Below are 12,553 nucleotides of genomic sequence, written 5' to 3' on the forward strand. Positions count from 1 at the left end.
AATGCAGCCCTTTTAAGGATACGATACACGATTTACCGAGAAGTGACTCATTTCGGAATGTGATCATGTATTTTGAAGAAACAAAGTGTCCACAGGTTTCGCTGGGACTCGAACCAACGATTCGGAACATCGTCGATTACGAGTCGAGGTCTTTACCGCTAAGCTAAAGCATGAGTTTATACAACAGGTTTAATCTCGGGTTATATATATATAAATGATATATAAAGGGTAAACAAAATTTAAATAACGTTCAAAAACACTGTTTGAAAACTTGCTGCAAAATATTTTAACATATTGTTATTTAAAAAGTGTGGACATAAAACCCTCAAAACAATAACATTTTGCTTACATTTTTAAAATGTTGTTGCAGTGTGTTTTTTTTCATATAAAATATTTTTGAATACCTTTTCATGACCTTTGACCTTTATATAACTCGAACTTAAGATGTTAAAACGTTTTGACCAAACCCAAAACACATTTATAACATTTTAAAAACATTTTTCTGTTTGCTGAATATTTATAATTTAAAGCACACGTATTCGGAATCAGATTTATGTACATGTGTCGGGGCTTCAAATGTTCTAGTTTCCAAATCTCCGTGTCGGTCATTCGGGAATCACATTGGTTCAATTATACGCGTCGCGTTTCTTTGATTTCCCCAATAACTAGCATCCTGGTCTTCCACCTTCAGTGCCATATAATATGAGATGACAGAAAACAGAAGAGTTAAATGTACAACATTTGTAACTGGATTGAACTCATGTTTGATGAATTTGACAATCTTCTCCCAGAAAGCGTGATGTTTGTCGCAACGGATCTGTAATGAAAACAAGGTTTGAGATGTTACAAAATGTGAACACATAGCAGTAGCACCTATAAACTAAAGCGACAACAAACGTAAAAAATAACAACCGAAAAACGTATAAATCACAACAATATCATCATCATCATCATCATCATCATTATCATCATCATCATCATCATCATCATCATCATTATCATCATCATCATCATCATCATCATCATCATCATCATCATCATCATCATCATCATCATCACCATCATCATCATCATCATTTATCTGCATCCTACGGTACCTGCTTCTCTTCCTCCTTATCCTCCTCATCGTCGTCGTTTTTCTTCGTTATTATATATATTCAAATAACCTCGCAAATTCGTGCCAGGAAATCTTCCCATATCCAATGCAGATCAAGTCCTCCTACTGCCATCAACGGAAGTACCAACATCATTAGTATCTCAGACCATATCATGATGTTAATGTGAAGTTTTGTCTGATTCATGGGGATTTTACCGCTGTAGAGAAGATAATTCCAACTTGTGTGTGTTGCAATGCCCAATGAAGCCATTGATATTGTAAGCATCATCCATATGGCACAGAGGTTGCAAAGACTGCCGTATTCGTCGATCGAAGCTCCTAATCGTTTGCGACAGATATCTACTTTTCCAAGATGTTTTCGGAGAAAGGTTATGTCATGCTTCAATTGGATGTGAATGGAGATGCGTAATATAATCAACAAATAACAGAAACAACCCCAGAGTTCCGTGACGATACCATTTGTAATCAACGTGATGTGAATGTGTAAATCATAAGATCTGACGAGCAAGAAATAGATACAAGCACGGTAAACGCTATTAAATAATGGCCAAATTATACATGCAAAGAGAAACGGTTTCTTGATGGCTGTTGATGTCTCCGGTCGAAGATATTGAAGGCGTTTGACGATGTACCGTGGATGAAGCGCAGATGTCCAAGCAAAGCTACTGACTCGAGTTCGTGGGATAATGTTGCGAAGGTTGGCCACCAAGCAGATGACAGGAACAACAGAGATGTTAAAGAGAAAAGAGAAGTATGATAACAGCCTCATCAGCTGCTTCTGGTCGCCCCAACGTTCAATAATGTGTGCCATGGCATCGTATAGTAGAAAGGCAATAGAAGTGAGAAGAATAAAAAATGATAGATACATACTACCACGATGATTCCACCATCCTACACCTGCATATCAATTGAGAAACACAAAATAGTAAGTTATAAATACATTTCTGAAATGTTACACACAAGCCACAACTGAGTCGGCATGTCTATGGCGCGCGCCATTCTTGCTTAAAGCAGTGCGTACAGCGAGACAGTTATGTTTTCAACAGTGGGACATATTACTACTATTTCCCCATGCAATGGGAACAACCTTTTAACTCAAGACTAGTTAAACTATTTCGTGCCACGTGACGCGGTATTAACCAATCAAACAACAAGAATGTATGTATGTGGTGTATAAAAATATATATTGTGTTTGGTGGGTTATTATTTATAATACATTAATCGGGTTAACCTACTGATATCCTCCTCTTTATATTGGTGTCTTTTTCCATCTGCATCCCACCACATCGAGTCACAAACTTCACAATTCTCAACTCGCTCATCTTCGGGAATTTCATTCACGTTTCCATCCTTCAGTCGATTATCGTCATCATCATGCAACCATCCTGTTGGTGAACCAAGAGCGGCAGGGAAGAGGTAGTTAGGTAAGGGTCCAGTGTTCCCTGCATTACGTCGCTCAGTCTGAAGTTTCCGAAGGTGGCAAAAGTGACAAACCCGTTTTGTAACTATTTGACGACCATGAAAAAGACACAAGACCTTCAATACTAACCAATATGTACTAGGCCAGTTTCGTGTTGATGTTTTATATTCATTTTGTAAAGACAGAATAGGTAACATTTCCAGCCTGTTTGCTGAAGAATGATTGTTCAAAACTCTCCGGAATTGGTACATTTTAGCACGCAAATCTAACTACGTCTTTCGAAAATAAAATCCACAAGTTTGCTATTGACTCCGAGATATGAAAATCTCGCTGCGACTATGTGACAAAACAAAATACAACGCGTTTGAACCCAAATGGAAATGGTGGATTACACTGGTATCGCTTTAAAGGAAGCTTAATGAGAATGATATGTTATATACCGTTCATACCATCCTCTAAACAGGTAAATGTCACAAAATTAATGTTTCGGTACTTTGTAGAAAGCGTTCAGGATTGTATAACGTTGTCCAAGTTCACGTAAGCCTTGAAATATGCACATTGTAAAAGTAGAAATCCACTATTCTGGCATCCAGCAAAGCTCGGAAGTATAAAGTAGGGACTAGTTACCTACACTGATCATGCAGATGATAACCCCAGCTATAACATCTGACACAACGTCATCATATATACACCAGGAAGTTACTTGCATCGTAGTTGCTAATTTCACTGGGATTTTCCAAATAACAATAAATGAAACCTCACAATAGGTTATGTCATGTGCAATGTTTTTTTTTCTGGCCTTTCATTAATATTGGTGATTTCCTTCCGATACAAGATAATTGCGGAACTAATAATTATTTAGTTATTTATTATTCAAATATAATTAGGCATGACGGACCGGGGTGACGAAATATTTCAAAACAATATATTCAATAGAATCTTTTCCTGTTTACCAAGACCCAACTGGAATTATAGACAATTTTATATACAAGGAATATTTTATACGGGTATACAAGGAAATGCTTTTTTGCAGGATTTTAACAGGCACATGGGGCTATTCCAATTAAAATTCACACACCCCCTATTGAAGACATGACCTTTTGAAAATCTTTCACAAAGGGAGTATGAATATAAAAATCTGAATGGTGACTCTATATGTGACGTGTCATGTCAAAAGGAGACACTTTTGGGCAGGATCGTAAATGGAGAAATAGCCAAAAATCTGCCCGAGGCGATTTTTTCACAATTTGGGTTTGTTGCGAATTTCTAATGTTTAGTTAATGTTTAAAATATTGTCTGATAGTTTCAGACCGGAATATAACTGGCATCTTGTATTTTTTGAGACATTTTACAAGGTAATTCCTACTCTCAACATTGTCAATAATATTTTTAAAGGCCGATATCTCAATTTCCAATTTTATAATACCATAACTTACGAACTCAATATCTTCGCTTAGGAATGTCCGATTTCGTTGGGGAAAACGGCGTTGTAGAGCAAAATATCTTTATATTTCAGATATGTAAAAACCTCAAAATTGATAACCTGCCCAAAAGTGTCTCCTTTTGACATGATACGTCACATAATTTATATTTAAAATCTACACCTCCCTGTATGTGAGATTAAGGTCATGTCTTCCTTAGGGGTGTATGGATTTGTAATAGAATATTCCATAGTACATACGCATAGTGTTCAAGAGATTAAGATATAGACAAATCAAAACTAACGCATGAAAACAATGATAAGAAACCTTTCAATTTAATAATTTATCTGCTTTCTGGTACCAAAATGCTTGTTTGCATAATTATTATGTTGCTTTGCTTCAAAACTGGTTTTGTTTTATCTACTGATTATCATACATACTGCTTTCACAATGTTATATTTATTTATGGCAGTGTGTGCAGGTTTAATTGGTTCATCCCCCCCCCCCCAATTACCAAATTTTTAGGTCTTTTTGGAAAAAAATGTATATCTTTAATACGACAAGTCAAAAATTTCAAATGATCGCCGGCTTTTCCTTCCAGCTACATTACTTTAAGTTAATATCATTAGATTTATAAATTTTACTTCGAGGATTGTTAAATGTCAAAAATATCAATTTTGAACTATTTACCATCAAATTTGTATTATATTGCGTATTTAAAAAAAAAAAAAAAAATCAAAATTATTTGATATCAGGACATTCTTCGTATTCAGAATGCAATTCGATATGTCTGATGTAATTATGAACATTATAGAAACTTAACAAAATAGTTACCCTATCTGCCATTCTCCGTGGCCGTACACTACGAATGAGCCGTAAAGTCGGCAAATTGTATTCTGAGTAACAGTGTAAAATGTGCCTGAAGGTCGTATTCATAGGTACCTCAATTTGTTGCGACATGTTTCTCATTTGATAGCGTGAGTCAAACAATGATTAAACCAATCAATAATCCTATTGCTGAAGAGGATAATAGTCTTCTACCTATTTCTATAGAATCCTTAAATAGCTCTAGTCTTTGTTTGCTTTGGCTAAATCCTGTTCAAGTGGTGGGTTACAAAGCATTGTATTTTGTCTAGGTATGTATAATCAACAACTAACAATAACGAGATATTTCTGAACCTCGTTGACTTTGGGATGATTTGAAATGACCGCCAATTATGACTATTTGATATTTATTACCAGCATTGTGGAAAAAGAGACACATGTAAAACCGAAAAAGGTACTATTTTGTTGAAGGAGCAGAGTTCAACAAGCCATAACCCCGCTTCTGGATATTGTTTGAAGTCAAATGATATACCATCTTAAAGCTCATGATACATATTTTCTAAACACGAAATAAAACAAAATTGACCGGGCCGACTTTACGGCTGATTCGTGGTGTACGGGCACAATTATCTTCAGTTAATAGTTATAATAAACATCTAAAAAAAGTAACTAACCTCCCTTAAATAATGACCATTATTCAAAAACAGGTGATTGTATTACAAATCTGTAAAATTCGTTGAAAGCAGAATTTATTTCTGCACATTTGACACCTCATTTGTAGCAATTGACTAAATATTGACGTCACAGCGCACATTTAAATCAATGTAACCCAAGATTTGAAATTGCAGTAAATTCTATTGATTTTGCATTCAGTGTAATGGAAGGAAATCTGTGTAATGATATCTGAGTGTTTTTGTATTGTAAAAATTTGTAAGTAAGTGCAACTTTAAAATCTGGACCTCACTACATTAGATTAACCGGTGTTTTATTGTTTTCTGGGCTATCGTATCAAATGAGGTGTCAAAATGCGCAGAAATAATTCTGCTTCCTTTTTGAATAATGGCCATTATTTAAGGGGGGTTAGTTACTTTTTTTGAGATGTTTACATGTAGATTCCATAATACATTGAAGCATTGGGAAAAGGTTAAAGAGCATTGGACATCGACTATTGTCCGAAATAATTAACGGAATTAAGTATAATTGATATCTTGCTAAATGCATAATGTAGAGTCAGGGAGCATGTCAATAAGCCAAATCGGCATTGGAAGTTTGCAATGCATTGGGGGACAGTTTTTGCAGTTTTGGGACACTTTGCCCTCTGAAATTCAGAAAAATTGGTCTTTATGCGTACAAAATATATTCTAAAATGTTTTACAAGAATAAAAACAAACCCAAAAAACATTATCATTGAATAAATTGATTATTTAAATATATTTGACGATAACATTATGACAATAATAAATTATTTAATAATATTTACAGCAATTTCCCCGATATGTCAGAGGTCAAAATAAGGAACCTTTCAGTTTAATACCTGTAATAATGTAATTACGTGAAATCTAAACTGATGAAATGAATGTATCATTTTTGTAATAGGTTATAATTATAGACTTATGTGAAGATAACATTACCCATATCTGCGTATAGGAAAATCAATGTAAGTCCACTTTTCATGACCTTTATATAACTCGACATTAAGATGTTTTTACCAAACTCAAAACCCATTACGTTTTTAAAATATTTAAAGTAGGCCTACATGTATTCGGAATCAAATTTATATAATATATATCTACATCTGTCGGGACTTCAAATATTCCAGTTTCCAAATATCCACGTCGGTCATTTGAGAATTACGTTGGTTCAATTAGACGCGTCGCGTTTCTTTGATTTCCCCAATAACTAGCATCCTGGTCTTCTACCTTCAGTGCCATATAATATGAGATGACAGAAAACAGAAGAGTTAATTGTACAACATTGGTAACAGGGTTGAACTCATGTTTGATGAATTTGACAATCTTCTCCCAGAAACCATGATGTTTGTCGCAACGGATCTGTAACGAGAACAAGGTTCGAGATGTTACAAAATGTGAACACATAGCAGTAGCAACGATAAAACAAAAGTAACAACAATACAAAAAATCATCGGAAAACACATTAGTCATAATACTCCTCCTCCTCCTCATCATCATCATCTGCATCTGCATCTTCATCATCATCATCATCATCATCATCATCATCATCATCATCATCATCGTCATCGTCATCATCGTCATTGTTTAAATTTTCATTATCGTCATCATGACCCTCATCATTGTCATTATCATCATCGTCGTCATTAGTATTATTATTGTCGTCTTCGTTTTGTTATCGTAATCATTATGATTATTTTGTTCATTCAAATAACCTCGCAAATTCGTGTCAGGAAATCTTCCCATATCCGATGCAGATCAAGTCCTCCTACTGCCATCAACGGAAGTACCAACACCATTAGTATCTCAGACCATATATCATGATGTTTATGTGGAGCTTCGTTTGAGTCATTGGGATTTTTCCGCTGTAGAGAAGATAATTCCAACTTGTGTGTGTTGCAATGCCCAATGAAGCCATTGATATTGTAAGCATCATCCATATGGCACAGAGGTTGCTAAGACTGCCATATTCGTCGACCGAAGCTCCTAACCGTTTGCGACAGATATCTACTTTTCCAAGATGTTTTCGGAGAAAGGTTATGTCATGCTCCAATTGGATGCGAATGGAGATGCGTAATAGAATCAACAAATAACAGAAACAACCCCAGAGTTCCGCGACGATACCATTTGTAATCAACGTGATGTGAATGTGTAAATCATAAGATTTGACGAGCAGAAAATAGATACAAGCACGGTAAACGCTATTAAATAACGGCCAAATTATACATGCAAAGAGAAACGGTTTCTCGATGGCTGTTGATGTCTCCGGTCGAAGATATTGAAGGCGTTTGACGATGTACCTTGGATGAAGCGCAGATGTCCAAGCAAAAGTACTGATTCGAGATCGTGGAAGAATGTTGCGAAGGTTAGCCACCAAGCAGATGACAGGGACAACAGAGATGTTAAAGAGAAAAGTGAAATAAGATAACAGCCTCATCAGCTGCTTTTGGTCGCCCCAACATTTAACAATGTATGTCACGGCATCATAAAGACGAAAGGCAATAGAAGTGAGAAGAAGAAAAAATGATAGATACATACTACCACGATGATTCCACCATCCTACACCTGCATATGAATGGAAAAGTAATTGAAATGGTTAGTCATATGTAATGCGGAGAAATTTAATGAATGTACTCATTCATATTTATTTATTGATACCGTTATGAATCCGGATTCGAATTTTGGTAAATGTAATGTTTCCAAAAATAATGAATAACATATTACTAATATTATAAACACATTTTGACATGCGATTGTAACCCGACAATGAATGTTATCATTATTATTTAACAAAAGTTTAAATATATATACTGCGTTTGGTGGATTATTGTTTACATGATACATAAAGTATTAATTTAATCATGTTAACCTACTGATATTCTCCTCTTTGTATTCATGTCTTTTCCCATCAGCATCCCACCACATCGAGTCACACACTTCGCAATTCTCAACTCGCTCATCTTCAAGTATTGTGTTGATGTTTTGATCCAGCAGTTGATCTTCCTCATCATCCTGACACCATCCTGCCGGTGAGCAAAGAGCGGCAGGGAAGAGGTAGTTGGGCAAGGGTCCATTGTTCCCTGCAGACTCCCGCTCACGTTCAAGTCTACATAAGCGACATTGGTGACATTTTCTTGTTGAAACTATTTTTCGACCGTTCAGAAGACACAGGATCTTCAACACTAACCAGTAAATACGTGGCCAATGTTTCCCATGGGTATCATTACTTCGTGTCGACAAAATAGGTACCGTGTCTGTGTTATCGACAAGACGAAAGGTTCTTTGTTTCAGACGGAACATAATACTTATGCTTATTTCTGTTGTGTGTGAAAAGATTTCATCAGACACAGCTTTGTAATTTATATCCTCGTGTTATTGCGAACGAATATATTATACGTGAATTTATTAATACTTTAGAACTTTACTCTCAACTGCTAATAATAATGGTCTGTTCGAAACTGATAAGTAGAGTTAATGATAAATTGCGGTTTCGGTATGTTTGCATATTTATTATCTAGCACGTGACTATTAAAGGTAAATTGCGACGGGCGACTGGTTCTAAACCAATGAACGATAAGTCCTTATCGAAGCAACATATATAAAACGAATCCCCATTGGTCAGAATGTCCATCGCGAATGACGTAAGAATAATTTCATTCACACGTCAAAACTAAGGAAACAGTGCATATAAATGGAGGCTTATCGCTAACACCAAACGAAATCCGGCGATAGCTTTTTAAAGGTCATATATATTGCTCGGACAACATCATATCATGCGCAAGCTAATATTATGAGGACAATGAAAACGACTGCTTTTTTGAGAAAATAAGTCGTTTAAAATTGATATTCCGCAAAAACCAACTGTAATGGGTGAGTTCCTTCGATTGAGACAGATTTGACCTAGAAACTACAGTGACGTAAAAATATGAACACGGCCAGCTTTGAGAGAATGGACTGCCAACACCTTTAATATAATAAGGGTTGGAGCTGATACCCAGCAAACACAAAAACGTTTTTCAAACGTTTTAAATAAGTTATAGTTTGGGTTTTGGTTGAGGTAAAAACATTTTAATAACATTAAAATATCGGGTTATAAAGGTCATGAAATCGTTTTAAAACGTTTTGTATGCAAACACACTACAACAATATATTTAAACTTTTTCGAAATGTCATTGTAAACTATTTTTGCAAACATTTTTGGCCAAATATTTTGTCAACACTTAAATAACATTATGTTAAAATATTTGCCCCAGTAAACACAGAAATGTTCTTAAAAAAATGTTTTTTACAAAACGTTTTAATAACATTTAAATATCGGGTTATATAAAGGTCGTGAAAACATTTTAAAAACGTTATTGTAAATATTTTGGGCAAACATTTTTTGCAAAATATTTTTTTTTTTTTTTTATAACATTATGTTTAGAATGATTTGTACCAAGTTTTCAAAAATGTTTTTGGAATGTTATTAAAACGTTTTTATACCCTTTATACAACCCGACATTTAAATGTTTTCTGTAAAACATTTGTGTTTGCTGTGCAGTAGATTACCAACAAATGTTATTTAATGTTATGAAAACGTTTTATACCATTAATGTACCCTTTATATAACCCGACATTTAAACGTTTTCTGACAACCTGTTGTAACCTTTTGGGAATGATGTCGTAAACGTTTTGTGTTTGCTGGGTAGAACATAGCGATTATAGAAAATGGAAAGTTAAAACATGTTAAAAGTACTGACAAGCTTTGTTAAAACTAATGTGGACTTCAAAACCTTCAAAGACCAGTGGCGTTCCCAACCTAGCCTGAATCTTTTTGGCCTCTAGTGGCGGCGCCTATTTTTAACCACATTCCTTCGTAAGTATTCGAGGACTGAAGGATCTAGTCTATTCCTAACCTATCTGACTCACATTCGGGGCTCACACTGCATGTTTGAACAAAAACAAGCAGCACAGGCAACACCTGCCAAACATGTGGTTTTGATAAAAAAAAACATCGACCGGCTCAGCTCTCCTCAAACCCCCACGTCTTAACCATTTTAAAATAACTATCAAATCTTTGGGACCACACTTACAAACCTACTAAGCACACTTCTGGACAAACCACTTTCATACCTCTTATACTTGCAAATGACCACGTATACATATACAGCTATATACCTTCGACTACATTTATAAATACATATTTATAAATACGCACGTGACCCATGGGCACGACATACCAAGACTAGCAAGCGTGACGAAATCATCATGCCATTGAAAAGGATAGGAACTCTTTGGATAAATATCATCAAATTTAAATATAAATAGAATTGTAAAATTATATTTGTAATATCACAGATGTTATCAAAAACATTTTACAGTACTTGCCGACGGAAAAAATATTTATCACCGGAAACAATATAATCACAAAGTTGAACAAAACAGACAATTTTGCTGCACAGTAGTCTCGCGTTGTTTACCGCCTTTGCATTCAAATGTACAGGAAGGCCACCCGCTATGTAGAAGGTCATTCCGAGACTTACTGTACAAGCTGTTATGACAGCGCAGAGGTGCGAGGTGATCACGTGCGTATTTATAAATACGTATTTATAAATATAGTCGAAAATACTGATATACATAGATATCAGTACGGTCATATTTAAGGTTTTTGTGACAGCGAGAGCAAAAGAAGGATTGAGGGTTAATATGCGACGTACGTTCTTTGAGAAGAAAATAAAATGAGCTACTATGCGCCCCCGAAAGTGCGCCCCAAAAGTGTGGGTTATATAAAGGTCATGAAAACGTTTTAAAAAGTTATGTATGAAAACACACTACAAAACTGTTTTTAAAATGTTTTCAAAATGTTATTGTAAAATATTTTTCTGCAAACATTTTTTGCCAAATATTTTGTCAACATTTAAGTAACATTATGTTAGAATATTTGTTGGAGGTTACCAAAATGTTTGTGACTGTTATGAAAACGTTTTATACCCTTTATATAACCCGACATTAAAACGTTTTCTGGCAACCTTTTCGAATAATGTCGAAAACGTTTTGTGTTTGCTGGGAAAAGACCTAGAATCTTAAATATTAAGACGACCAGTATCCTATGGGGGTGGGTGGGGATGTGGGTGTTGGGGGTATTGGTGGGATGGAGGTTAAGAGGGAAAAACGTCTTATTACTGCCCCTTGCTTACGCCACTGTCACTGTTCTTCAATACACGGGTATACATACTCCTCTTTCACAAGCAGAAGTTTGAGAAATAACACCCTCATCTTCAAGCTATGCAATGCACATTTTATTTCATTACCGTCCTCTTAATTTACTTTTCTGAGAAATAATAATACACACATACCCAAAACACTAATTGCCTCTATCCCTACCAAAAAGTACCGTCTTCCCAACGAAAAGTAATGCTCAAACTGGCTCTCCTTAGCATCTAATGCTACCATCATGATATAACATCAAATAGAAATCCTTACTATTCTCCATACACAAGATTTACAATTTCTGCAGGTGTTCTCACACATACAAATCAATAGCCTATATGTGACGTGTCATGTCAAAAGGAGACACTTTTGGGCAGGTTATCAATTTTGAGGTTTTTACATATCTTAAATATAGAGATATTTCGCTCCACAATGCTGTTTTCCCCACTGAAATCGGACATTCCTAAGCGAAGATATTGAGTTCGTAAGTTATGGTATCATAAAATTGGAAATTGAGATATCGGCCTTTAAAAATATTATTGACAATGTTGACAGTAGGAATTACCTAGAAAAATGTCTCAAAAAATACAAGATGCCAGTTATATTCTGGTCTGAAACTATCAGACAATATTTTAAACATTAATATCATCACAAAAAATCTCCCCCGGGCAGATTTTTGGCTATTTCTCCATTTACGATCCTGCCCAAAAGTGTCTCCTTTTGACATGACACGTCACATATATCTTGCTAGCATTGCATACCCCCTATATATAATATCCCAACCAAAACGTGGTCGACTTTGGTATTGCACATCCTTTTAAAGGAATGTTTATTTATTTTGGTTCTCACGTTACCTTACACAAACCCCAACACACCCACCCCAAACCTTTAT

At 35.3% G+C, this 12,553-nt stretch overlaps 2 protein-coding genes across 2 annotated transcripts; both read right to left on the reverse strand.

Moving 5' to 3' along the window:
* Positions 1–536: 536 nt before the first annotated feature.
* On the reverse strand, positions 537–2,852 carry LOC140149893 (uncharacterized). Its single transcript, XM_072171912.1, has 3 exons — positions 2,353–2,852; positions 1,167–2,014; positions 537–817 (listed from the first exon to the last, which is right to left on the reverse strand). The coding sequence occupies exons 1-3, from the start codon at positions 2,786–2,788 to the stop codon at positions 617–619; spliced, it is 1,485 nt and encodes a 494-aa protein (XP_072028013.1). The 5' UTR covers positions 2,789–2,852; the 3' UTR covers positions 537–616.
* A 3,734-nt stretch (positions 2,853–6,586) lies between these two features.
* Positions 6,587–8,826, reverse strand: LOC140149894 (uncharacterized). Its single transcript, XM_072171913.1, is given in 4 exon segments — positions 6,587–6,834; positions 7,188–7,339; positions 7,342–8,037; positions 8,346–8,826. Coding segments are annotated over 4 exon segments (1,476 nt in total). The 5' UTR covers positions 8,773–8,826; the 3' UTR covers positions 6,587–6,633.
* Between the last annotated feature and the right edge of the window lie 3,727 nt (positions 8,827–12,553).

This window comes from Amphiura filiformis, chromosome 4, assembly GCF_039555335.1.
Source record: "Amphiura filiformis chromosome 4, Afil_fr2py, whole genome shotgun sequence".
Classification (NCBI taxonomy): Eukaryota; Metazoa; Echinodermata; class Ophiuroidea; order Amphilepidida; family Amphiuridae; genus Amphiura; species Amphiura filiformis.